Source organism: Sycon ciliatum, chromosome 1 (genome assembly GCF_964019385.1).
Source record: "Sycon ciliatum chromosome 1, ocSycCili1.1, whole genome shotgun sequence".
NCBI lineage: Eukaryota > Metazoa > Porifera > Calcarea > Leucosolenida > Sycettidae > Sycon > Sycon ciliatum.
Window position 1 is genome coordinate 7,030,995 of NC_088643.1, and position 26,122 is coordinate 7,057,116.

At 47.4% G+C, this 26,122-nt stretch overlaps 1 protein-coding gene across 1 annotated transcript in view; it reads left to right on the forward strand.

Moving 5' to 3' along the window:
- Positions 1–25,790, forward strand: part of LOC135811646 (3-ketoacyl-CoA thiolase, mitochondrial-like) — a 34,378-nt gene extending 8,588 nt beyond the window's left edge. The window contains exons 3-7 of the mRNA XM_065324885.1: positions 1,300–1,413; positions 2,864–3,011; positions 5,820–5,995; positions 9,460–9,660; positions 25,068–25,790. Coding sequence (XP_065180957.1) covers positions 1,300–1,413; positions 2,864–3,011; positions 5,820–5,995; positions 9,460–9,660; positions 25,068–25,304 — 876 coding nt within the window. The 3' untranslated portion in view covers positions 25,305–25,790. The remainder of the gene's footprint in view (positions 1–1,299; positions 1,414–2,863; positions 3,012–5,819; positions 5,996–9,459; positions 9,661–25,067) is intronic.
- The last annotated feature ends 332 nt before the right edge of the window (positions 25,791–26,122 follow it).

Consider the following 26,122-nt stretch of genomic DNA (forward strand, 5'->3'; position numbering starts at 1 on the left):
TCGTGGCAACAGGACTTCAGTTGCGAGAGACTTTCGTCCTGTTGTTGCGGATGAAATTCTAGTTGCTGCTACCAGAAAACTCGGAGAACGAAACGATCGTTAGTCGTTTGGTGAAGCGGATCGTGTCTGTGAACAGCTGCGGAATGTTCTGCCGCCATGGTGGTCGTTTGTTCTCCCGATCAGCAGCAGTCCGAATACATTTCGACTTCGGAGAGTGAAGCGCTTCCCTGTTCCGTTGACAAGCGCGGCGTTCGCGAGTGTAATGCACTTTCGCATCAGCTTGCAGTAGATCGTCAGGTATTGAGCCTGAGGTAGGTGTCGTTGTAGAAAGAATATAATTATGTTGTAGCTGACATACCTGTAGTGTCTCTTGACCGTGCTGGTCGCCATTGTAACGTGGTAGTTCTTAGAACATGTTAGTTCTGGACTCGCTGAGCGCCGGCAGCGCTGTTTCCGCCAAGTTTGCAGTGAATACGTTCGTGAGGAATCCGTCGTGTGGTTGTCTCTACCCGTGACTCCAACCGCCTATCGCAATCGATAGCCGCCTGGAGTCTTGGGCAATGGCTAGGCATCAAGTCTGAACCAAATGTCATGCTCCTTGCAATGAAAGTTGACGGGAAAGAGAAAAAAACTGGCACCGACTCAGCAAGGTGGAAGTGCGTGAGAACCGTTTTCTTCCGCGCCGCTCGGCTAAAAATCAGATGCGCATTTTCAACGACGCTGGTTCGATTTTTTCAAATGGCAACCCATGCTCCTGGCAGCGTATTTCGATGGGTATGGACCTCTTCTAGGGCCTAGTGGCCCTCTACCACGGCAAAACATCTCCAATATCCAAAAATAGCGGCCCAAACTGGGTGAAGTCTGCCTGTCGACAAAAGTGGACGGTGGCACTGGGGACGGCATGTTTGCTTGTCGACTTTCGTCGACAGTGGCACTCAGAGTGCATGAATGCGCTGTCAACTTTCGTCGACAGTGGCAGTGAAAGGGTTAATAGGCAATTGAGTTGCTGTTATTAATCGCAGCCTGATGTCTGGAAGTCCTGGCAAGAGTACATGTACATGAATTCTTCATTCCCTGTAGTGGTAAACATGCATCTCAGTGGCAGTGCTTTGCTGCTGGTGTTTTCTTCTGCATGCGAATGTGACAATGTCGGGCATCTAGTGTTCACATTTTCTGCATTCTTGTCGCTGGATGGCAGGAAATTGAGCACCGCGTCTGGCATCTGATGTTTAATTTTCTGCATGTCAGTGTGATCATGATCCACATCTGATCTTGAATTGTCTGCATTCTTGTCACTAGGAAATTGAGCTCGGCCGCGCCGAGGTTGTTGTAGCCGGTGGTACGGAGAGCATGACCCAGGTGCCGTACGCCGTCCGAGGCGCCAGGAAGACCACGCTTGGCCAAGACCTCAAGGCAAGTGCTTTTCATGTGCATGAGCTAGTGGTAGTACTGCAGAGCTGCTCGATGAAATCCAGTCAAGTCGCGCAAGTACGCCCCGGGTGTTGTGCAGCCCTTGGCCTGCGAGTACTGGGCTGCGAAATGGTGCAGGGCGCAAACTTGACTCGCGCGAGCGGATTTCATTGCGCAGCACTGTACATTCTACGCCAATGAGTTCTGTTTGCTGCACTGCGACGGTCCCTTAATAATCCGGTACTATTTGTGCTCAGGAAATTCTGCTGGATTAGGGGCTTTCCGTAAATACCGATATTTATTTAGAAACGAAAACTAGTCGTTTCTCTTCAACCCCCCTCCCTGAGAAACGAACACGTACAAATGGTGCATAGTATCAATATTTTTGACCTTTTTTTCTGGACATGCTCACCCATGCAAAATGTATATCGATTTTTTTCGAGAAACGAACAGGCACTCAACCCCCTCCCCCCCTAAACGACTAGTTTTCGTTTCTAAATAAATATCTATATTTACGGATGGCCCCTTAGAAAGGGTGCAATCTGATTTACGGCTGCAATGTGTGTAGAGGACATTTTGGTTACTGAAAATTATGCTGGTCTATAGAGGGTTTGTACAAAGTGCTGGACGACTGTACCAAGAGTACATTAACGAAAGTGTGCAGCGTTGCTAAGTTTGGCCCATGACGACTTTTTTCTTTGCGTCAGCTTTTCTTGTGGTCATTAGTCATCACGTACAGAGGTGGGGTTGGCGACTTTTCGTCAAGTTTTCGAAGATTCAAAACCCACCAAAGTGCCCCGCATGCAGCCGACTGCCGTGCAGTTTTGTATGAAATGGTACGTGATGACTCAGATTTGCTGGAAGACGACTCAAGTAAGTTCGCTGGAAAAGTTGACATCCACAAAAGCTCCGTAGTATATCCAACATATGAACCCTCTTTCTGGTTAGCATCAAAGTGATCTGTCCTCGCGCAAAGCTTGCAGTTTGAGCAGCTCCTGGTCAGGTCCGAAGCCAGCGGAGCACCGCCGGTGATTGACCGTGTGATCATGGTATGCATTGTACTGGTTCACACACAGCCGCAATCCGCCGGGAGAGGCTGCAAGAGGCATACCCGATCCTGGTGCAAGCCGACATTATGTGAACCAACCCTTAAGGAAAGTGGGCAATGATTGAACAATTGAAACAACTTTACAGGCATTGGTGATACTTTAGGCTTTAGCCTCGCTTCGCCACTTTCTGTGTTCGTTCTTTGCCCTGGGTGTTGGATATTGAGATTTTTGATCTTATTTTCGGCCTATGACCACTTCGGTGGTGGGTTTGATGTACTCGCCTCCCACCGCTTTAGGAGCTGCATCTTCGCCTTGAGCCTTGAGGTTGGTGGCGCTCCTATGGGTGTGGAAAACTCGGCCTGAGTCTCACTTTTTGATTTTTGATTTTTGATTTTTTGCTGCAGATGGAGGACACGCTTTGGTCCAGTCTGACCGATGCCTATGCCAACCTGCCCATGGCGCTGACAGCGGAGAAGCTCGCCGAACAGTATGGCATCACACGCGGGCAGTGCGACGAGTTCGCGCTTCAGAGCCAAGCGCGTTGGGCTGCGGGTATGTGCTGCTTGACCAGGAGAATTACATATTGTTTCTTCTGTCTTTCGAGCATCTATCCATCTCTGTGTGATAGAAGTACAGTTGTGCTCGGTGAAATCCGACCCGAAGTGCATATTTGGTGCCCTGAACTTGCACGGCCCTTGACGTGGTACGAATGCTGCTGGACGTACACATGTGCAAGTACCCTGATGTAACCGGAAGTGGTGCAAGGCGCCAGTTTTGCACTTAGTCTTTTGGTCGGATTTTTAAGTAGTGAGTTTTTTGGTCCAAGGAAGACATGTCCTTACACGTAGCGAGAAAGTCACCGCCTGGCCATCTTTACGCCGTCATTGTCACGTTCACTGCAACTCCTTTGAAGAGCAGTTAAACTATTCACTGGTGATAGTTGTGCTCTGTTCGCCCGTGGCTATGAACCATCATCATGATTGTATGCATGATGTAGAACTGTAGATTTATGATGAGAAAAATCTTCACCATCAGGAACATGCTAACAAATTACCGGACAAGAGATCTTTGTCATTTGAAGAGACTTTTTTCGCCTTCTTTTCTCAGTTTTCCCCACCATGGCTGGTTAAATTCGCACGCATGACATGTTTATTGGCACTATGTCATCGTGATTGTGGAATAAAAACAATAAAAAAGAGCAATGTCACCAGAGGTCGTACCCGACTCAGTGCTCTTTATTTTTTGCACATCTGAGCACCAAGAGCACATGACTGCACATAGACCTCCGTCTCGATTCGTCTTCGGAGTTCGATACATCACCCTCAGGGCTGCCACGTTTCTGTCGTTAGAAATCTGAAAGGAGTCAACCCCGACTGGGGTCGATGGGCAGATGAGGGGGGGGGGGGGAGGGGGTAAAGGGCAGCACCCCTTACCCTTCCAAGGGCTCGTCAGCGTTCCTGACAAATCGGAGCAAGTAGCAGCACTGCACCCTTTCTCTGAATCCTCTCTTCCACCCTATTACAATCTAGGCCACGGCGAAAGAAGATGCCCTGATGGGTGAGACTTTGATATACCGCCTTTTCTCTGGTACTATACTATGCACAGTATTCGATATAGAGCTTTTTCAAGGCTGTTCCAACTGTCACTTTTTGGGGTCACGTGCGAGAATTTTTTTGAATCGCTGGTGAACAGGCAAAGCCCAGTTCATGTTCACTTTGTATGGGAATGGATGCGTGGAGGTGAAAAAAGCAGTAGAAAGGCGCTCCACTTGATGTCTGACACTCGTGTTGAGTCAGAGCAGTTGCCAGGAAGCACTTCCATGGCGTGGGCGAAAAAGAACAAGCTTCAGAATCGCTGTAAGCCCTGGTGGAGACGAACCTGTCACATTTCGTATACTTTTCAATGCGTTTTGACATGCGACCTGTTCACTGCAATCTCGGTGTGACCGCCGGGGCGGTGGCGGGAACGGCGTCCTTGAAAAAGCTCTATAGGCACGTCTCCAAGAAGCCGAACCCGTCCTCTTCCCTAAAAGAAATTGACTTGTCGGGTATATCATTTTGCACCAGACATATGCAGAGTATCATTAAAAAAAAGGCAATGTGATGATGCTGAATAGAGTTGAAGTTGCTGGAGGGAGATTGAGGGAGGGGAGGGAGAGAGAGAGAGAGAGAGAGAGAGAGAGAGAGAGAGAGAGAGAGAGAGAGAGAGAGAGAGAGAGAGAGAGAGAGAGAGAGAGAGAGAGAGAGAGTACATAACCCCCCAGAGTGTGCAACGCCGATCCAGCTCTGCATAGGGTCTTGGTCGAGCGGAATCGGATCTTCTGATGTCATGCGTACACTCCACGCCAGCACAAGGCCGGTCTCGAGGCAGGGCACTATTGTTTTTGATCCGAGAGTACCCGCGACTTCCCGGGTTCCCCTCAGATGTGTACGGTATTATGATGCAAAGATCCGATTCCGCTCGGCCAAGACCCTATGCGCAGCTGGATCAGGCGTTGCACACTCTGGGGGGTTATGTACTCTTGATAATAGTGTTCAATAAGCCCAGAAGAGAACTATGAAGATGACTATGAGCGTCAGGTGTGAGTTGAAGAGGTACAGCACTCGGAGACGATTGAGTCTACATCTGTATCGAAAATGCCTTACTTGTTCAACTCAGGTCAACCGGCTCCGAGTGTTGCAGCAGCTGTCCTCGTACGAAGCGCGCATACTCATCATCATCGTCATCATCATCTCTTGCCCGTTTCAGGGACACGGCGCGGTTGTTGAAGTAGTAAACGGTATTGGTGCTATCCTCTTGGACATCGAGCGTCTCGATTTCAACTCTTACTGCAACACTGTGTGCCGCTCTGATCCTGAGCTGGATCGGAGGGCTTGACATGCTCTTGCTCTCATGTCGCCGTTTAAAAGAATTCCTGATTGTTGATCACTCGCACCGGTTCCACGTATTGAGTGGCTGTTCATTTTCGGCCGTGGTTGGCAAACACTAAGCTCTATAAAACTGTTTTGGAGTGAATTACAAGTGTGTAAAGTGCGGTTTGTACTCCAGAAATACGGTACTGTAAAACATGCTATGTTCGGTGTAACTTTAATTTCGGTGATTTCGGTAGTGAAAACAAGCACCTAAATTTAAATTACACCTAAAAGGCGCTAGAGTATGCACTGAATGTGAAGGGAATGCTGGTCACCAAATTCTAAATTACACCTGAAACCTGGCAGGTCCCTGCCACCGAAATTTTAATGCACCTAAAATTGCATGTTTTACAGTATTAGAGAAAATATGGTATTTCCGACGAGCCTACAACAAACCTACAAAGTTCTTTGACGGCCATGGTTGTGTCTTTTGTTTCTGTGTGTTTAGCTCACGAGGCCGGTCACTTTGCTGAAGAACTGGCTCCCGTCGAAGTCAAGGGGAAGAAGGGACCGGAGCAGTTTTCTGCCGACGAACATCCTCGTCCCGAGTCCACGCTGGAGAAGATGGCGAGTCTGAAGGCCGTCTTCAAGAAAGGCGGAACAGTGACGGCTGCCAACGCTTCAGTGAGTGTGACAATCGCTCGGGTACAGTGGTCCCTTTATAACCCGGCACCATTCGTGCTCCGGAAATTCTGCTGGATTAGGGAGGGTGCTAGATTAACAAATCCGATTTACTGCTGCAATGTGCATGAAGAGGACATTTTGGAAACTGAAAATTGTGCTGGTTTATAGAGGATGCTGGTTTATAAAGTGCTGGATTAAAGGGGGACGACTGTATTTATATTTTTGTTCTCTTTTTGGCACAACTCACAGCAGTACAGGACGGCGTGACTGGATAAACTGGACTCCTGGACCGTGAATAGGGGACTTGTAGAAAAAGTGTACTCCTTAATTAAGTCCTTATAGGGGATTGCGTGGCAGGATGAAGCTGATCAAAACTGAGTGGACTCCTGGACTCTGTATAGTGGATTTTGGACCAATGGACTCTATATAGGGTGCTGGACATCATATAGTGCATGGACTCTATACTGAGTCCTACATATTATTCTGTACATGTACACTTGCGACTGGGTGTTGTGCCGGTGCTGGTTTCCCCCATTGTGCCCGGGCACTCCACAGTCCTTAGACTCCTTACACCGTTAGCAAGAGTATATAACCCCCCAAGAGTGTGCAACTCTTGATACCCTTTCTATGGGTTTCGCCGACGGTGAAAACTCACATCACGTGGTGTAGTGTCGCAGTTGTACGTTTCCAAGCCGTTTTTGGCGAGCAGCGGAGTAATAAAAAGAGCAATCTCTGACAGAAACTCACTGCGGGTATGCAAATCCCCAGCATGATTATGGCAGATATTCGGATTGCGCGCACGCTATCCTTCGTTTGTACGCAGTACGAAACGTACCTGAGACACGTGATGTGAGTTTTCGCCGTTGGAGACCCCATGTACAGAGTTGCACACTCTGGGGGGGGGGGGGGGGGGGGGGGGTTATATACTCTCGATATCAGTGCATAGCCTCTGTGGAAATGACCTGTTCTAACAGGGCTTGATATTAGTGCATACTCCATAGCCTCTGTGAAAATGGCCTGTTCTAACAGGGCTTGATATTAGTGCATAGCCTCTGTGGAAGTGACCTGTTCTAACAGGGCTCGCTGTATTCTCCCGGTTACACCTTACACCTTTATTTCCGAAAAGCGGGCAGAAATCACCCTGCCGCTCATGCCCAGAACATGCATTCCAGTACATCCTACGCTATACATACCACTATAGCCCTTGCGTGGGGGGGGGGGGGCTGAGAGAAATGGAGAGATTACAGCTATGTTAGTACAAGGGAACGGGTAATGCCCCAGAAAATACAGCAAGTTACCACCTCTACTCAATGAAGCCCATCTGCAGAGACTGGTCGATAGGGAGCTTAGTTTTCTGACGTACTGACAGAATTCTCCAAGACACTCAGGACACTGGAAACCGCCCAATGTTCGCGGAGCACTCACTGTGTTCACACACATACACCCACTGTTGATGTTTGATTTCACGAAGGTTAATACTCGCGTTATGCTCTTCTTGCGAAAATGAATACACCGCGAGCATTAGGCAGTGTACAGTAGCATGCACACTATTTCTATTTCTATGCAAGAGCTAACTGACCTGTCCGTTTGAGCACTCTAGCAAGGTACGTTCGAGCCTGGTTTAAATCTGGCTTTGGAAAAAATATGTTTCATTGCAATCAAGTTCGGCCTCGTTTTCCCTATCCTGCGCTGATTAGTCCACAAAGGGCGAAACCGTCCTGTCCGCAGATTAAGTAAGCACACTGAACATCAACCTACTGTAAAATAGCACATTAGAGCTTGCGGTAATGTAGGTTAACACATTGCACAGTGTCTTGCGCTACATCAGGACCACCGACACAGACATGGCGCAGCTGACCCAAAAGCTGTCAGAGGTACAAACGCATCACAGAACGCATTGAGGTATGTAAGAACCCGCCGCGGGCACACAACTCACACCCATGCATGTACCCACACGGCTGACTGTTTGGAACAGCACAGCAACCTGCTCTGCTAGGATTGTGCTGACAAACTGCGCTGATAGCAACAACAGTGTCATTCACGTGCATTGCAATATGTCACAACTTAGCATGGAGGCTGGGCAACCATGGGCCAGCTATCTCATCTCATCTGGCAATTATCACGGCCTTCGGCCATCACACTCATACTCCCACATTCCTGCCTCCTAACGGGCATTGCACTTTGTGCGTGGACATACATACACACTATCATACAGGCCGTCCACACTCCGCCCAGTTCATGGGTGCCCATTTCTTGGGCTGCACCTCGTGCGTGGACTATCCTACATGATTATCACATGCCAGATTCGGTTGCCCAGCACTCCATGAATCCTCCATATGATGTGTGCTCTCCACTGGTCTGCAATAGCGAGTGCATGCGTGTTAACCCTTTGTGTACGGACTGTACAACTTTCGATCCCCTGGGATCGAAACTTTTCAAAATTTCAAACGATCGTAACTCAGTCATTCCTGGGTTATATCCGAAAATTAAAATATATACTGTAAATATACAAAATTTCGGCGCTGCAAAATTTCGGCACTTCACGATTGTTGACATTTCGGCGGCGGTTTATTTTCGGCGTGGGGTAGAGGGCATGATAGTGCGACAGATGCTGTGAAAATTTTCATCGGCGTTTTAATTTAGGCGTTTTGGGTCGGTGCCGAATATAGCCGAAATTAAATAGCTGCCGAAAATTTGTATATTTACAGTAGGTCAACTACAAAACTCCCAGCTGTCCATTGAAACAATCGCTGAAGCGCTCCGATGTGTGGTTCCAGAGTTACGAAGCTCGAAAGTCGAATCGCGGCAAATGTCGCTCAATAGCCGCTCGCGCAAATTTGAATGAGGGATTTCCCCATCATTCTGGGCATGCAGTGACGTAGAAACACGTTCAAAATGGTAAACGGACTCATGGCAGTTTGTGAATTTTTTTTGAAGTAACAGTTAGTTGTTACGAGCAAGTAGAGCGAAATGGCTGATGCAAGACGACTTCTGTCGGAATATTGGTGTTGCAGCTAAGACGCTGGGCTGTAGCGCTGGCGTTTTGACTTTCGTGGTGGCAAGCGTGGGCTCAATGTGTTCCTCTTGCGACGAGCTTTCCAGGAAGCCCAAGATTGAAAAAATCGTGAAAAGGAGACTGAAGTTATGACCCGGATAATTAAAGAATTTTAGGCGAGTCGAGATCAAATTCAGTCTGTGTACAATTTTTCAGTACATAAAGGGTTAACATGTCATTTTCGGTGTAGCTTTAATTTCGGCGGTTTCGGTAGAGAAACAAGGCACCTAAATTTAAATTACACCTAAAAGGCACTAGAGTATGCACTGTATGTGAAGATAACCTAATTCTACATTACACCTGAAATCTGGCAGGTCCCTGGCACCGAAATTTTAAATGCACCTAAAATTACATGTTTTACAGTATTCCTGTGTTCTGTCCCTGTTCCTCTCCACCAACCCCTATGTAGGGTATCTGTGACGGTGCAGGTGCAGTGGTGTTGGCCAGCGAGGAGGCCGTCAAGCAGCACGGCCTGACGCCGCTGGCACGCATGGTGTCGTACGGCGTGTCCGGTGTGGACCCGACCGTCATGGGCATCGGTCCCGTCACAGCCTTCCAGCAGGCGCTCAAGCAGGCCAAGCTGAGCCTCACCGATATGGCGCTCTGCGAGGTACGTTCATCTCAATGCCGTTTACTACTACAGTGCTGCTCAATGAAATCCAGTCGATGCACTCAAGTACGCGCCGGGCGTTGCGCAGTCCTCGACCTGCCAACACTGGGATTCGAAATGGTGCAAGGTGCAAACTTGTGTGCCGTGACTGGATTTCATTGAGCAGGACTGTACAATGCCATGTACATGTACAGTGCTGACCTATCATGTACGCGGTGATCACATGACAGGTCACATGACATGATAGACTTTACAGGGAAATTGTCACAAGACCTAGGTCCGCACATCACACGTGCTGTAAAGGCACAAAATGTCGTCCGTCAATAATATCGTCCAACTCCAAAGAAAGGGAGTTCGTCCGGTTGTAAATTTCGTCCATGGATCATAAGAGTGTATTGAAAAGCTGGACAAATCGACATTTTATTTTTAATAGTCCGGCATTTAATTTAGTCCAAAAGCACCTTGGACGATAAAGACGAAATTAAATTCTGGATGGCAGTCGTGAGTCAGTCAAGTGTCAAGTCGTCGGCGGAATAGCGCAAGCTCCAGTGTGGGAGCAAACCCATTCCTAAACAAAATCATCGCCGAAGTCGCAACCTCTACTTCATTAAATTCCAGACGAATATTTCTACTGATACAGTATGACTTGCATCAGTCAGTGTCTCCACAGTCCACACATGAATTGTTTGTGCTTGTGATATTTTCATGTGACCAGGGGAATACCCACCATGCAGTTGTCATGTTTAGCTTGCTCGGTGTGCACTCTTCGTGATGCCAGTACATGTACTTGTAGATGGGCAGTTGCAGCAGCCTTGCCGACTTCAGCTGGTATTGCTGCTCCTGCTCGTTTGTACCTGGCCTCAGTGTCCACACTGTGGAGAGTGAGTGTCAGGCATGTATGATGCTGAGATAACACATTACCGGCCCATGACTGTCAGCTAAGCTTGGGTGAAAACTTCACATGCTGCCACAGCTGCAGGGTTTGTCATTCTGGAGTAGCAGATGATCGTGGATTGCGACCAGTGAAGAGCCTGTGCAGAAGAGCCTATACTATAGTGAACAACATTGTACTGAGCTCTCCTTCAGAAGCGTGCTTGTTTTCAGTGCTCAGATCATGATGGAACTTGTCGGCGGCGGCGGCGTTAAGTAGTTGCTGTGCATGATTTGGTGATAGAAAACAGGATGTTCATTGGAGCTCACCTCTTTATTGATGGGGAGAAGTGACCTTCCTCGCTAATCGCTCTGTGTGGGCGCGTGTGTGTGTGTGTGTAGCACGGTAAAGTAGAGCACGGTAAATTAATAAAGTGTGTGACAAGGTGACAGATGACATAGCCTTGTCTTGTTCCATGTTCATGTCGTATTCTCACAATCAAGTATGGCATTGTCAGTCCAATGGACGCTGATTAGCGAGAAGGGCTTGACTGATTCGTACGTTGTATAGTTTTTGGTCTTTCACTGGCTTTCGTGGCGCCAGTCACAAGATTCCTGCGTAGTCGGTAATTATGCTGGGAGTCTGTGACGAATGGCTGGATGTCAGCGATGCACTCGACTACCCGTGTGTCGTCACGATGGCATTATGGCCGAGGTGGTGTTTCCGTATCCTGCCGTCCCCCACTGTCACCACCTCCTCATGATCCGTGAGCCTTTCGTCACAGTAGTGACATGCATTCTGCTCGGCACGTGCCGTCATGCTGTTGACCTTTGTTCAGAAGTTGGAGATAAACCACCACCAGTGCTAATTACTCAGAAGTTGCGACGAACTCGGCCACCCAAGGAGTGAGTATCTGTGGAGCATCTATCCAAGAACGAGCTTCCTCGCTGTGGTGCGGTGAATGTGGGCCAAGAGCGCTTTGTGGAGAGGTGGACAGTTTCAGATTATCTTCCAGTGCCGATTAGACCATTCAAGTGTCTTATTTTAGCAACTGCCCGCACTGAGCCTTGAACGCAAATGTTATGCAGTCTTGAATGCAGTTCCCGTACCTACATGTGTCTCAGGCAGCTTGATGTTGTCCTCAGCATCAGATTGCCGTACACGTGTTTCCAATACCCTCTCGGGCAGTTACAGTGTTATCTCCGTTGTCAGTGACATGACAGCGATCTCTAGACTACCACTCTACATCATCGTCATGTAGTGCACGTGAACGATATCAGATAAGGCAGGTAATTACGGTGGAGGTCGCGTACTTACTCTATGAATCCGAGACTTGCTCCACGAATCCTTATCTTACTACGTGCACCATCTACTGTACCGCTGGAGATAGGGCAGGGTCAGCGCAAGGGAATGGGCAATGTGTGATAGGGAGACCTCAGACGGCCCTCCGCTGGGTGTCTATCTGTAGTCGAGCATTTCCCAGCGCTGTACACAGAGGCCTTGTATCACTGGGGTCGGATTGGTGAAATTCGGAATATTAAAGCTCTGCTGCAGAAACACACACACGCGCCCGCGCGCACGCACACACACACACATACACACACACGTGTACTGTTATCACTGCGAGAGTTGGCTAAGTCAATTCCCATGGTACGGTACGTCGGTGGTGTGGCTCACTCACACATGCGTGCTTGACTGCGTACCTGGGTAGAGCTGATTTTCCTGGGGAGTATGGTTTTATCAGCTCACCTGTGATTAGGGTGTCTGATATCAGCTCTGTGATTAGGGTGTCTGATATCAGCTCTGTGCCATATGGCAGGGTTTTAAAAGTGGCAGGGAAGCAATTCTGTCAGCTGACACTTTGGCCTTATCTCTGTAGGATAATGTAGAACCCAGGACAGTGGCAGTCGTTAGTGCTGCTAAGGTGCTCAGGTATGCATGTCCTGTGCGTGTGTTTATAGTTTCAGGGTCAGCCTGGCCGGGTAGACTGAACTTGTCGAGATTGCGGACAGTACTGGTAGCATGGAGCGTGAACTGATCTTGCTTGAATAGTACCCCACATGGTTTCCTTTCTCGGAGACAGGCTGACATGTTGGTTTTGACAGCTATCACTGTAGGAAGGAGTAATTCCGTTGTGTCGTATTGTCTTGCAATCTCGGATAGCTCTAGACCTGATGGTACGGTGGCATGATCGGCAACTGCGTCAGATAGAGACATAGTGACACTGATAATGTGTCAGTTGACTGCGTCCTGCTGTGCGATGTCGTTACATTGATATTGCGTTCTCACTTTCTGGGTGATTAGTCTTCCGCACTGATTGTTCCCTGTCGGTGTGGTGTTGGTAATTGGCTGTGGATGTGCTGGCGGTGTGGGGTCAATGTTACCGCGATGTGTGTGGGCTGGCGCCATAGACGTTGGTGCATCTGTGAGCATTGTTGGCCGTGGTCCTGTGCGGAGTTAATTGTCGCGCTCGGTCCTGTTGTAGGCATGTTCTGTGCTGTACACGTGCAGTCGTAACTTTGCTACAGTCAACCTTGCGAATATATCGACCATCGATCATGAGTGACAAAAAGGGCCGTTATGCGTGAGTTGTCGTTATTCGCCGGGTTGAAAGTATGTAGTCAGAGTGAGTTGTCGTTATTCGCCGGGTTGAAAGTATGTAGTCAGACGGTCACTAGGTCTGAAGATTTTGTTGTCATTCAGGCGTTGTTGTTATACCCGAGGTTGTTGTTCACAAGGTTGACTGTGACAAAAGCACACCACCACCACCACAAACAACAACAACAACAACAACAACAACACTGAAGACCAATGTTATATCCATAACGAGGAGCATAAGAAGACCAAACAGTTCTCCGCAACTGCCAATCAGACCTGGAGTTACTAATACTTGCAAGTGGGCATGTTGTAATAATGCTAAGAAGAAGGAAACACTTGAGAAACTAGTCATGTTGTCGTGCTGTTTAAGGTATCACATGACTGTTAGTGATCTAATTATTTGTGGAGAATAAGAGAGAAAATGAAAGATTGCTATATGTGGAAACTAGAGAAACTTGATCCGCTGAGAACCCTTTGCGTTGCCATCAAGAGCTGCCTTTGGTGTACATTCCAAGTTGGAAGCATGTTTGTGCGATGGTGATGGCGATGATATCACTGGTGCTAATAGTGGTAGAGGTGTGTTGTGCTTAGTTGAATTTGTGGCAGTGTCAGCTGTCAGCCACTCTGGGCAGTCACGTTGGGTCTTATTTCGTGTTTTGCTAAGCGTCCCGTGACAACCTGTCGTTAGCTCGGTTTGGTCTTGGCTTTGTTCTGGGCTGATGGTGGGGACGCATTGGTGCTGAGCTGATGGAGTGACTTGTTTTGACAAAACGGTGCTCACATTTGGTGGATGTACCCAATGGTGTGCCCGGATCCCGGTGTTGATGTTGGTGCCTTGGTGGAGATGACAATCTGCGTCTGTGCAATTGGTGCGATCATGTTCCGTCATCGAGCGCAGTAGCAGTTTGCTAGAGGTTTTGTGGCTTGGTCAATAATCTATCCAGGCTGTACCTTAGCTTCTCTGCTGTTTGCTGTGTATTGGTGTTAATACTATGAGAGTCTGCGTGGGTACGTCCTGTCAGCGTATCTGGTTACGTTCAAATTGCATCAGTGACATGTGGCTTAAGATGTGCTTTGTGTGTGTGTGTGACATTCTCACTTATTAATTCTGTGGCTTTGCCTTCTCTGGACAATGCTGTGATTGGGTGGCAGTGGCCATTGTCGTGTTTCGTTACATGTACTACATGTGCTAGGCTAGCAGCTAATTACAGCAGGGCTTCTCTTTTTGGGACTGCAGCGCCCTGCAGCCAGCTACATGCACCTGCAATTAAATCAGACTCCCTGAAAACAAATTAAATAATGTCTTTCTTTTCAGAGTTACAGCATTGCAACTGTTCGTCCTTCTTGTTGTGTGTGTTCCGCTCTTTGCCTTCGGCAAATTGAGCCCTATACGGATGGTGAATGAACCTCACATGGTAAATCGATTGTATTTTAAAGATTGAGAATCTGGATAATTACTCAATCTCCGGACAGCTAGCCGTTTCGACCTTGTTGAGTCTCCTCAATAGAGCTCAGAGTCACTGGCCAAACCGCTCACAATGTGCACAACAAAGCTTTTTTTTTAAATCGGCTCGAAGCATATTTGCCTATTACAGTGCACAGGGCTGTGTTGACTCCTGCCATGCACAAAGTCACGACTCAAGAAAGTGTGTTGCTGCTGTTGCTGCTTCCCACAGTCCGGCTGCACAAACTGGTGTACACCACTCAATTCATTCGTTACTACAGTTGCGCTCTATGAAATCCGAAATCCGACCCAGGTTGCACATTTGGCGCCCTCGACTAATATTTGCACGGCCCTTGACGCCCTGGAAGTGGCACGAATGCGGCTGAACGTACACATGTACAAATACAATGATGTAATCGGAACTGGGTCAGGGCCCCAGCTTTGCACTTTTTGTTGGATTTCACCGAGCGCAACTGTAGTATTATAGCTGGTGCTGAACTACGATCATCACGGCAATGAGATATTTCAGTGAAAATATAAACGCAGCATTACGTCATCACAAACAACATGTTGTTTGTGATGACGTCATGCTCAGTATATATTTTCGCTGAAATGTCTCATTGCTAGCTGTGCATGAATGGGCCACATTATCATCCCCCAAGCTTGCCATACAGTGTTCACTGTACTGAAAGCACCCTGCTGTAGTACAGTGCAGTGCAGCCATGCCATCATCCTGGAGTCAGCATGCACGCATCACTGGGATAATACGTCACACGAATCACAACTCCTGAGCATAGCCAGCCAGCTCCAGGTGTCAGTCTTCACTTTAGCACCCTTTGCCATCCAGAATGCTATGTACAGTCGGACCTCGCTTATCCGGTCCTCTTTTATCCGGATCCCTCGCCATCCGGAAGAAAATCGCTGGTTGCCGATTTACAGCATAACTATGGCATGCATACATACAGTATGTGTGTTCGATTATCTGGTTCCCTCGCCTATCCGAATATTTTTGTGGAAAACGGATGTGTGCGGTTATGCCAGGTCTGACTGTCCTTGCAAGTACGACTGTACTATCTCTATACTCTACATGAAGCGGTCAGTAGTACATGTATATTTACTAGGCAGTAGAGAGTGATGGTATGGGCCTATCTAGGGGAATGAAGGCAGGATATTGTTGGCTCTTGTCACTTCCTAGTGGCAACACTCTGCAGACTGCCCGAGGCAAAACGCTGCCAAGTGTCAAGCATCCAAGATAGATTGCGCCCGGTTCTTTTTTGGTGCAGCCAGCAAGGCACTGCCAGAGTTGAGTGTCTCTTTGCAGCCTTCTTTGGTGTGACACTGGTAGTGGTCATGGTTGTGATCTGCTGTCAGCAGTGCCAATGCTCTTCTTGGTGCAGTCCTGATGTACTAATAAGTCAAATTGCCTTATATTGGTGACAGCCTAGCCCAGGTTTACATTGATGCTGTATGCCTCTACTCTGATGTTATCGGCCCTCTTTTAAAAGAGTTGTGTTCATCACTGTTGAGGCTTCCCATGGAAAATAGAAGAGATACTACTACTACTTCTACTACTATGATGACCAAAGTGGGGGGTGGCGTGTGCTTTGGAACTGTAGTCAGCTTGTGATTTGGGCTGTGTGTTTTTCGTTCCTCGCTATTGACTGACCCTATGGAGATAACAATAGCCTGTTTGGCTTCTTTTATTTATCTATTCTGACCAAGTATGTGTGGTGTTGTGTGGTGTTGTGTCCACATATGTAACTCTTCTACATTGAAGTGGTATGTCCGGGCTCCTGACCTCCTGCATCCTAATCGAATTAAGCCAGAAAGCTGTTCCTGCCGCATCCTAATCGAATTAAGCCAGAAAGCTGTTCCTGCGGCTGCTGGGAACACGCTGTTTGTCCCTAGGTAGCAGTGCCAAGTAATTTATGTTGTGGTTGTTGACATCTTCTGTTGATCAGGTTCCGGGGAGGGTTGCATCCCACACTGTGGGCAGTGGGAATCGAATTAGGGTTCTGCCTTGTTGAGAGTTTTCACCTTCCTTGTCCAATGGTGTGAAGATGTTGGTTGAATTCTAGTTCTCTTTCAACTGGTTGTGGTAGATATGTTGAGTGAAGCTATTATTAGAGCACTTTACAGCCTGTAACTTATATATAAATAAACCCGAATCCTTTCAACCCCTTCAACTAATGAATATTTTTTTAAACCATAATCCTATAAAACACTCTCCCGGGGTGTGCACGTCTATGTAGCATGTAGTTACAGTGCATAACAGCTACTTTGAAGTAGAGATTGGGTGTGAACCTGGCTGCCTGAACAGCCGATATAGCCACGGCTTTGGACTTTTTGGTATTTGCTGGGCTGCTACCATGTGGCTGCCCCCCCCCCCCTCCCCGTACTGGTTTGTCTGTATCTACATGTACATGTATGCCCGTTGTGCATTGGTAGCACTTCACAAGAGTGCAGTGGGTACTGTTGAAATCTCCCTGGGGCAATGGCGTGGAGTTGATGTGATTTGGGATGCTGATGGCACTCAGATTCTACACTTCACTTCCGCTTGCCGGACTCAGTCTATAGACATTTGCTGCTGGTGCAATATCTAGCTATGCGAGAAATGTTGAGCAGTATTACATACAACACCTGGCTCTTTAAGTCTCAGCCTAAGATTACAGCGGAGGTGGTTAATTAAAGTGACTATTGATCCTTTGGTCATGTGATGGCTTCATTGGGCAACGTCAAGCTGATGAAGATTCTGGAACAGTCTTGACAAGCCTGGAGTCTGGAGTGTTCCCAAAGCAGCCTTGTGTTGTCATCATGCCCACCCTGCCATTTCCCGCTTTACCTCCCACCTCCTTGCTCCTCTTGTCCAGCGCAATGCCCCCTCTGTCCTGCGCGCCCCTGTGCACTTGTGTGTACGTGTGTGCGTGTGTGTTCCACAGCAAGAGAGGTGTGTAAAGAATTCGTATCACTTGACCGTTCTTTGTGCCTTGGTATCTAGCGTGATTACCTTGATGAAGCATGTGCTTGCCAGTGTGTGTGCAAGTATAATAATAACATTATTACCGTCACTTCTTGTCCCTGAAAAGATGCCCTCTTGATGGTAATTCCTGACAGTCAGCTACTGTCATGCCAATCAGCAGCTGGCAGGCCAGCAGGTTTACGATACATGGTGTGGTGTAATACTTCCTTCCAGCTGGCATTACTTCCCTGTGCCTGTGGTCTTGCCTATGATGCTGTGGTGCTGTAGAGAGGGGCCCCCAAAGTGCTGCTCTGTGATACGTGTGTGTGTGTATGCGCGCGCATGGGTGCGTGCGTGCTTGTATGTGTATGTGTGTGTGTGTATGCAGGCGTGTGTGTGTGTGTGTGTGTGTGTGTGTGTATGTGTGTGTGTATGTGTGTGTGCGTGTGTGTGTGTGTGTGTGTGTGTGTGTGTGTGTGTGTGAGTGTGTGTGTGTGTGTGTGTGTGTGTGTGTGTGTGTGTGTGTGTGTGTGTGTGTGTGTGTGTGTGTGTGTTTGCCAAGCTACCCTCTGTCAACTGTCCCTAATTATGTTTCAGTAGGGGTGAAGGTGATTAGTCCTCACTTACTCCTTAGGGTTGTATTCCCAACTTGCTAGCAGTTGCGAATGTACTGACCAAGTACTGGAAAAGCTTTTCATCCACCAAAGCGCAGGGAAAACAGGCACACAAAGCCACTCACATCCCTTATGGTGTCCAGGATGGATAACTGTGATTCCAAGTGGCCTGTCATCTGTGGCCTCATTTTTCTAGTGTGCTTCGTTATTACTGTGTCACGAAAGAGAGGAAAGTAGCACTACTTCACTGAAATTGAACACCTGAAGATAGTCGTTATATCCAACAACCTCATGGTTAACAAAATATAGATAATTTTTTTGTGATTGTTTCATCAGTAATGACCAGTATTCAACTGGGGCTGTTTAGGAACTTGTGCTTGTAATGGTACGTCACTATCACTACGCGTGTGCCTGTGTGACCAACTGTTATTACTGACTCGGGCATCACGGCCCTCGCCTCCGACTTACCTCCACTTCAGATGAGATGTCCTAATGGGTCATGACATGGCCAATCCCCCGGCCCTGTCTCTTCTTCTTACATCGTAACTGACCGTGCGTGTGTGTGGCAAGCGCGACACTCTGGACCAGCTGTAGTACAGCATATCCCAGTGTGTCTTGTATATAAGTAAAAAAAAGGAAGAAGTAAAGTTAGCCGGATTCACGGTCGCATCACCTGACGTGTTTAGGAACACATCAAGCAAATACATTCACATCAGCGGGCCACCACTTCACCCCTATATCCTCAGTGATAAAGTCCAAACGTGTTCTTGCCTCATAACTACAGTATGCCTACTGGTGCTCATATTCAGTCATAAGCGGATGCAAGTACTAGTAGTACTCACCATGCCAGGTTAACTTTTAAAAGTATAAAACAAGCCTTGCACATACCGTTACGGCGTATATCCTCTATTATAAGCGCTGTGCTTATATTTTTTCAACACCCCTCTACCCCGTGCTTATATTGGAGACCACGCTTATATTGGAGACCACGCTTATATTGGAGACCGTGCTTATATATTTTCAACCAATACATCCGTACAGAACAAGAAGAAATACATGCTAGATATGCATGCATGCAGCATTGATTTCCACCAAGACCGTGCTAATAATAGAGACTGTGCTTATAATGTTTCAAAAGGTGCTCAGAGTGTGCTAGTAATAGAGACTGTGCTATACACGGTAATTTATAAAGCAAGGCTTGCACATAATTTATAAAGCAAGGCTTGCACATAATTTATAAAGCAAGGCTTGCACATAATTTATAAAGCAAGGCTTGCACATAATTTATAAAGCAAGGCTTGCACATAATTTATAAAGCAAGGCTTGTACATAATTTATAAAGCAAGGCTTGCACATAATTTATAAAGCAAGGCTTGCACATAATTTATAAAGCAAGGCTTGTACATAATTTATAAAGCAAGGCTTGTACATAATTTATAAAGCAAGGCTTGCACATAATTTATAAAGCAAGGCTTGCACATAATCAATGTAGTGTACAAGTAACTAGTTAGTGTCTGGGTCGTACATGTGCACTGCATAGTGCATACTGTATAAGCAGAAACATTCGTCTGGAATTTAATTTCGTCTTTTTCGTCCAAGGAGCTTTTGGACTAAATTAAATGCCGGACTAATGTCGATTTGTCCAGCTTTTCAATACGCTCTTATAATCCATGGACGAAATTTACAACCGGACAGACTCTCTTTCTTTGGAGTTGGACGAAATTATTGACCGACGAAATTTTCTGCCTGTACAGTAAAGCAAGGCTTGTACATAATTTATGTAGTGTACAAGTAACTAGTTAGTGTGTGGGTTGTACATGTGTGCACTGCATAGTGCATAGTGCATAGTACATAGTACATAGTGCATAGTACCCATACAGTGCCATGATGTACCGTCGGTTGGTCTGCTGCTGCTGTGTGGCCCTCACGCTATCATGTCATGTTAACACTGTACATGTAGAGTGGGGTGTACCTAATTGTTTGTGTGGTCTGCGTATAGTTTGTAGTGGATAGTACCTACCACTGGTTGTCACATGGTATTTCTTATACCCTGAGGGTCTGTCATGATCTGACGCCTGATCATGGGGTGGTGGCGTCCCACGGAAGCGGAAAGGTGGTTCTTGACCAGGGAGTTGTACGACTCCTTGTTCTTGATTGACCTGCCCGGTACGTGAACCCGTCGAATTTAATTTTTTTTGAATTTTTTTAGGGTCTGTATGTGTATGTTTTCGGGGACTGAGCTTGTAATGGTACCAGAAAACCAAACCATGTGAGAGCAAAGCGGTTGAGAAAGTATTACAAGACTCCGGGAGCTGTAGAGCTGCTGCACTGCAAGCTAGCCGCAGCATACCTTCCCATTGTGAACATGGTAGGTGCGTCACATACTAATACTTCCATACCTGCCAAGTATCCAGATTTTTTCGGGGTTATCCCGCGATTTTGGATGAACTCTCGCGATCCCGGAATTCCTGTCCATTATCCCGAAATTCGCTGTACAAGAAACAAGCTTGATAGTCTGTACTTGGAGCACTTCACATGACTTGTCACGGGCCAGTAGTTGTCCTTATTGATTCCGGTTCACCATAACCTGCAGTACCAGTGCTCCTTCCATGAATAGTCCCTGAAAAACTTCCGTGTTTGAGTCTTGAACATGCGTAAGTGTGATCTGATGATCACCATCAATCATCTATTATCGAAATGTTGGTGCTATCAAAAGTTGAAAAAGTTTTTTTTTGGAAAAAAATATGACATATCCCGAAAAACCAAGGCAAATCCCGGGATTTTGCCATGGCGATCCAGAAAAAGCACTCTCAGTACTTGGCAGGTATGTACTTCTGTAAAGGCATGTGCTAGTATGTTCCCGGTTTGTGTACATCGTATGTATTGTGGGAGAGTAGAAACATCCCAGTGCCATCTGCATTGGCGAATACATTCGGAATAATGCTCGAAAAGGTGGCAGATTTTGCTCGAAAAGCAGTGAAATTGGCAGAACCATACAAACCTTATGGCGGGCAATTCCTCGAATTCTGCTCCATTTCTTTATCCACATACCAAACATGCATGAAACTTACCAGAAAAAGTACCGAATTCTGCCAATTTTTCTGCCGGCATTATCCGCAAAGGCCTCCTAGCCAGCGTACTAGTTGGCAATTTTCGCCTGGTGATCGATTCAGTTCCGATGGTGAAACTCAGGGTTACGAAACAGCAACTGCTCGTTCTTCTGTCTGTGTATCACAGTAGTTGGGTATAATTGTATGATATTCCGCGCGCAGTGATTGCCTTTGGAAAGCGCAAAGAACGCATCACCTATGTGACCGCTCAGCTGTGTAGTCATAGTCTCTGATCTATCTATCCACTTCCCGCTCTCTGAGCACGTAGGGTATTCCACTTCCTGGAGAGTGCTCAGTGCCAGTAGAAGGCCCGAGAGCCTCCCACACAACAGGGGGAGAGAGAGAGGAAGCTGTGTTGCAACTCAGAGTAGCTCCCCCTCTCTCTCTCTATCTCTCCCTGTATCTCTTTCTTTCTTGGCCAGTGTTCAAGTGTGGTCTTGGCACGAGTCACATCTGCTCACATCTCTCTCACAGCTAACAGTAATCATGTGCTTGGGTGGGAGAGTGGAAGTGCCAGGTTCTGGCCACGATTCATCGTGGCCCTTTCCTCTTGTCACCTGTGGAGTACTGCGGGTGGTGTTTATATGCCAAGTGACTAGCCAGACCAGGGAGAAAGTAAAGTCTCTAATTCTTGCCTCTAATTCATTACATAATGTACTGGCAGTTCTGTGTGTATGGCTCACTGATTATTGCCACCACTACACTACACCACTAGTAGCTTTTAGTTAGTACTGTGTGTATGGCACACTGCTTCCTGCCACCACTAGACTACACCGCTAGCACTAGTGCTGTGTGGGGGGGGGGGGGGGAGTGGCTGGCTTTGGCTGCATGGTGAGAGGGATTGTAGCCCAGGAGACTTTCCTGCTCACTGCACCTCTGTTACAGTGCCTGTGGCATTACCCAATGTTCCTTCATCAGTATCTGCTCACCTGACGCTTGCTGTAGGCACTGGGGCAGCTGTGTAAAAGCAGTTTTGTGGTGGATTCATCTCACGGGTTTCCAGCGAACACCAGAACTTACTTGAGTTCTCTGCTAGTGTGATTGAATTGTGTGGAGATGGTCTCACTTTGATGGCCCAAGTTGATCAGTATTCGGTCTGCTTTGTGCCATTGTGTTCTTTTTTTTGGGTGTGGTGTGTGTTAATTCCATTTGGCTATTCATCTTTCTCTCGCCAAGTCATGTTATTAATGTGCTCTTTCGTTCCCGGAGCTGATGAAGCCTTGGGGCTAGAATCTTCTTCACCAGTAATGTCTATCCCTATTGGCGTGTATCCATTGCAGTGATTCCAGGATTTTTTGTCCTAGTCCTGTTGCCAGCATGTCTGTGGTGGCCCTGTGTCATGAATGCCCCTTGCTCAGTGTCCGATCTGCTAGATTGCTGTGGGCATTTTGGCAGCTGAGTAAAAATGAGCTTTGCTGTGAATTAGTTTATCTCATTGATTCTACGAGGAACTGTAAACTCGCTGCCATATCGTGATTGCTGGATTTGTTCCAGCAGTGTAAACGAATAGCTTTTTGCTCAGTGCAATTTGCTACGGGCAGATTATCACATGGGTAAATGTATTGGTTTGTAACATCTCACTTGATTGGTATTCACGCGGTAGAATACCCAGTCTGTGCCCAGACGGCCAGAGAGTGCCTGGTACCTGCAGACACAGGCTTCGTACACATTGCTCTCTCCGGAGACACACGGAAACCTGCCTGATTTTGTGATTGCAAGTGTCTTGTTTGCTGCAAATACAGTGAACCCTGTCTAAGCTGACCGCTCAAGGGACCTTCAAAACGTGGTCTCTGTAGCCAGGTGGTCTCCTTATCCAGGGTCAATTGACTGGAAATAGCATCCCTAGGTCCTGGTTTCAGTGGTCTTATAGGACAGGTGGTCACCTTAACAGGTTTTACTGTATAGTAATAGCTGAGTAAAGGCGGCATTCTAGTAGCGGCCTGTTTGCCATATTGACACAGTGATTCTAGTTCTGTGATTGCATCTGTTTGGGATCGTCCTAACGCCTAACCTTGATGTTCTCGTTGTAGTTATTATTATTATTATACGCATTCCCGCGGCAGCGTCAACCAAGCAGTTATGCTTGATCCACACGTTCGCTTATGCTGGACATTGAAACAAAGCAGATGTAGACAGCTCCTAGAGAATGGGGCTCTACAAAACCAATGATCGAAGTTAGTCCTTCAGTAACATGGAGCGTCATAAAATTGGTCTCATTGGAAAAATGTCATCAATATTGTCTCCTCATGTAGCATCATGGTCAATGGGTGGCCAGATAATTATACGTATGAGGTTGAGTTGCCAGATAATTATTAAAAGATTCAAATAGTAATATTATTATAGAATGGTTGTTATGAGTTTATAAGGGTGCCATGGCTGTTTCTACTTGTGACGAGGGTGTGCACAAACACTCTTCACCAGCGCGTTCCATGCTGGACGGTCCACAGCAATCCGCTCCAGACGGCGCAAGTCCTCAACACTCCGCAGGTGCCCATTGTTCGACTGGGACAGATCGGTGTGGAGCTTTATTGGTAGTGTCACCCTCGGCCTCCCACGGTACCTCCCCTCGGGTGCCTGAAAGTATTGCTCCATGCTCAATCGTGCTGGCGTGTCCTTACCCAGGCGAAGCACATGTCCGAATAAACTCCAGCGTGAATTTCGGATCAAGTCCGACACCGGCTCCACTCCACATCGGGCATACAACGCCAAATTACTAATCTTTTGTGGCCATGTGATGCCGAGAAGTGACCTGAGTTGCCTTCTATGGAAAGCGTCCAGGGAGCGTTCGCTAGCAACCGTCAGGCCCCAGGTGCCTGAATTATAGAGAAGTATCGGCATGATAAAGGCGCAGTACAACCTCATACGCAGAGGCTCTCGGATCAGTCCTCGGCGCTTCCAAAGAGACCACATGGATCGGAAGGCAGCCTCGGCCAATTGCCTGCGACGTGTCACATCCTCAATGTCGCCCAGGAGTGAGCCCAGCTTTCGGGATGTCCTCCAGCGCTCGTCAATTCTGTCTACAGATCGACCCAGCTCTGTCCACTCAGTTTTGGTGTTGTTGACTCTCAGGGCCCACTGCCCGAGAGTGTGGTCTATGACCGGTTCGAGCTCTGTGAGCCATTGACGACTAAGGCTTATGAAATCAGTGTCATCTGCGTAGACAAGCTCAAATGGAATGTTGATGCTTTGATCCATTGGCGGTCTGTTTCGTGCCACCTGGGTGCTCCTCAGATCTCTCAGTCTCGTTGTAGTGCTGCGCGTATTGTTGTGTCTTGGGTGTGTGTGTGCATTCGTATCATCTACTTGTAACATATCCAATCTTGGTCACCTTCCAGTTTCCACCTTCTCTTTCATATCACAGTGGAAAGAAAAATTGACGGTTTTTTGGGGGGGGGGGGGTGGACATGACACCACATGATTTTCTCCCAGAGACAATTTGAAAAGGTGTCAAGCATGACTCACTTCGAACTCGATGTCCTGTCACATTTGAGTATGACACTAAACGATGCGAACTGTCATCCTTATGCTTAAGGCACACTTCTTTTTATTCGTTAGTTGGGGGAATGGACAAGGGGAAAAGTCTGAAGAAAAAGTCGACCCTCACCACCAGGACTCGAACCAGGGACCTTCGCTTGAGGCCAGCAATGCTCTAACCACTGAGCTACACAATGCTTCTTTTTCTGTATTTAGGTGAATGAAGCATTTTCTGCCCAGTACTTGTCAGTGGCAAAATAACTCATCCTGGACAATGCGATCACAAACAGCTAGAACGCCCTTCTTCTTCTTTTTCCCTTTTCTTCTCTGTGTTTAGGTGAATGAAGCGTTTGCTGCCCAGTACCTGTCCGTGGCAAAGGAGCTCGGTCTGGACAATGCGATCACGAATAGCTGCGGCGGAGCCATCGCGCTCGGCCATCCGCTGGCCGCGTCGGGCTCGCGCATCACCGCTCACCTGGTGCACCAGCTGCGACGTACCAACCAGCGCTACGCCATCGGCGGCGCATGCATCGGCGGTGGTCAAGGTATTGCCGTGCTTCTGGAGAAAATGTAAAGCGGGGGCCCCGTCGGGAAAATGGACGTTACGACTCCTCTGAGCTCTTCAGTCAAGGCATTGCTGTGCTTGTGGACTTTTTGAGAGAGTAAAACGAACCTGTCAAAAAGGGACGTGATGACTCCTCTGTGCGGCAGTCAAGGTATCTGTGCTTTTAGAGAGAGTCTAAAACGAACCTGTCCGAAACCTAGACGTTACCACTCCGCTGATGTCCTCTGTAGTGTTTCGTATTTCAACTTCTAGTCTATTAACTGTTTCTATTTCTCTCTTACTCAAATGATGACGGGTACGGTAGGTATCGGATTTCTTCCAAATTTACTGTCACCAGACTGACGTGTCATTCGTTACGTAGGATCGTAGAATGGTAGCACTAATGATCTCGTCAGTCCATGCCCCTTGACTCTATTTTCGATTTAAAAGAACTTAGCCCAGTTATCAAATTTTGAAGTACTCGTCGATGAGAGACTATAATGCGTGGGACTTGCACTTGGCGTGTGTTGTGATTGTGTTTGCGGTGTTGAGCGTCATCAGCCATGAGGCATTGGTTGCGGAGCTGTGTGCCGTTAACCATGCGCCGTTATCCGTGCACGAAAAGAGTGTCGTTTTTGTCGCGAGTTGCCGTCATTCCCGAGGTTGAGAGTGTGCAGTCGATTGGCTGCTGTGTCTGAAGATTGTGTGGTGATTCGCGAGTTGTACCCGAGGTCGTTATTCACGACGTTGACTGTGCCTACTTATTATGGCCATAATCATAATTATGTTGCTCTTTGACCTGTGCGCTGATACTAGTAATAACTGGAGTGTACCTGCTGCACTAACTG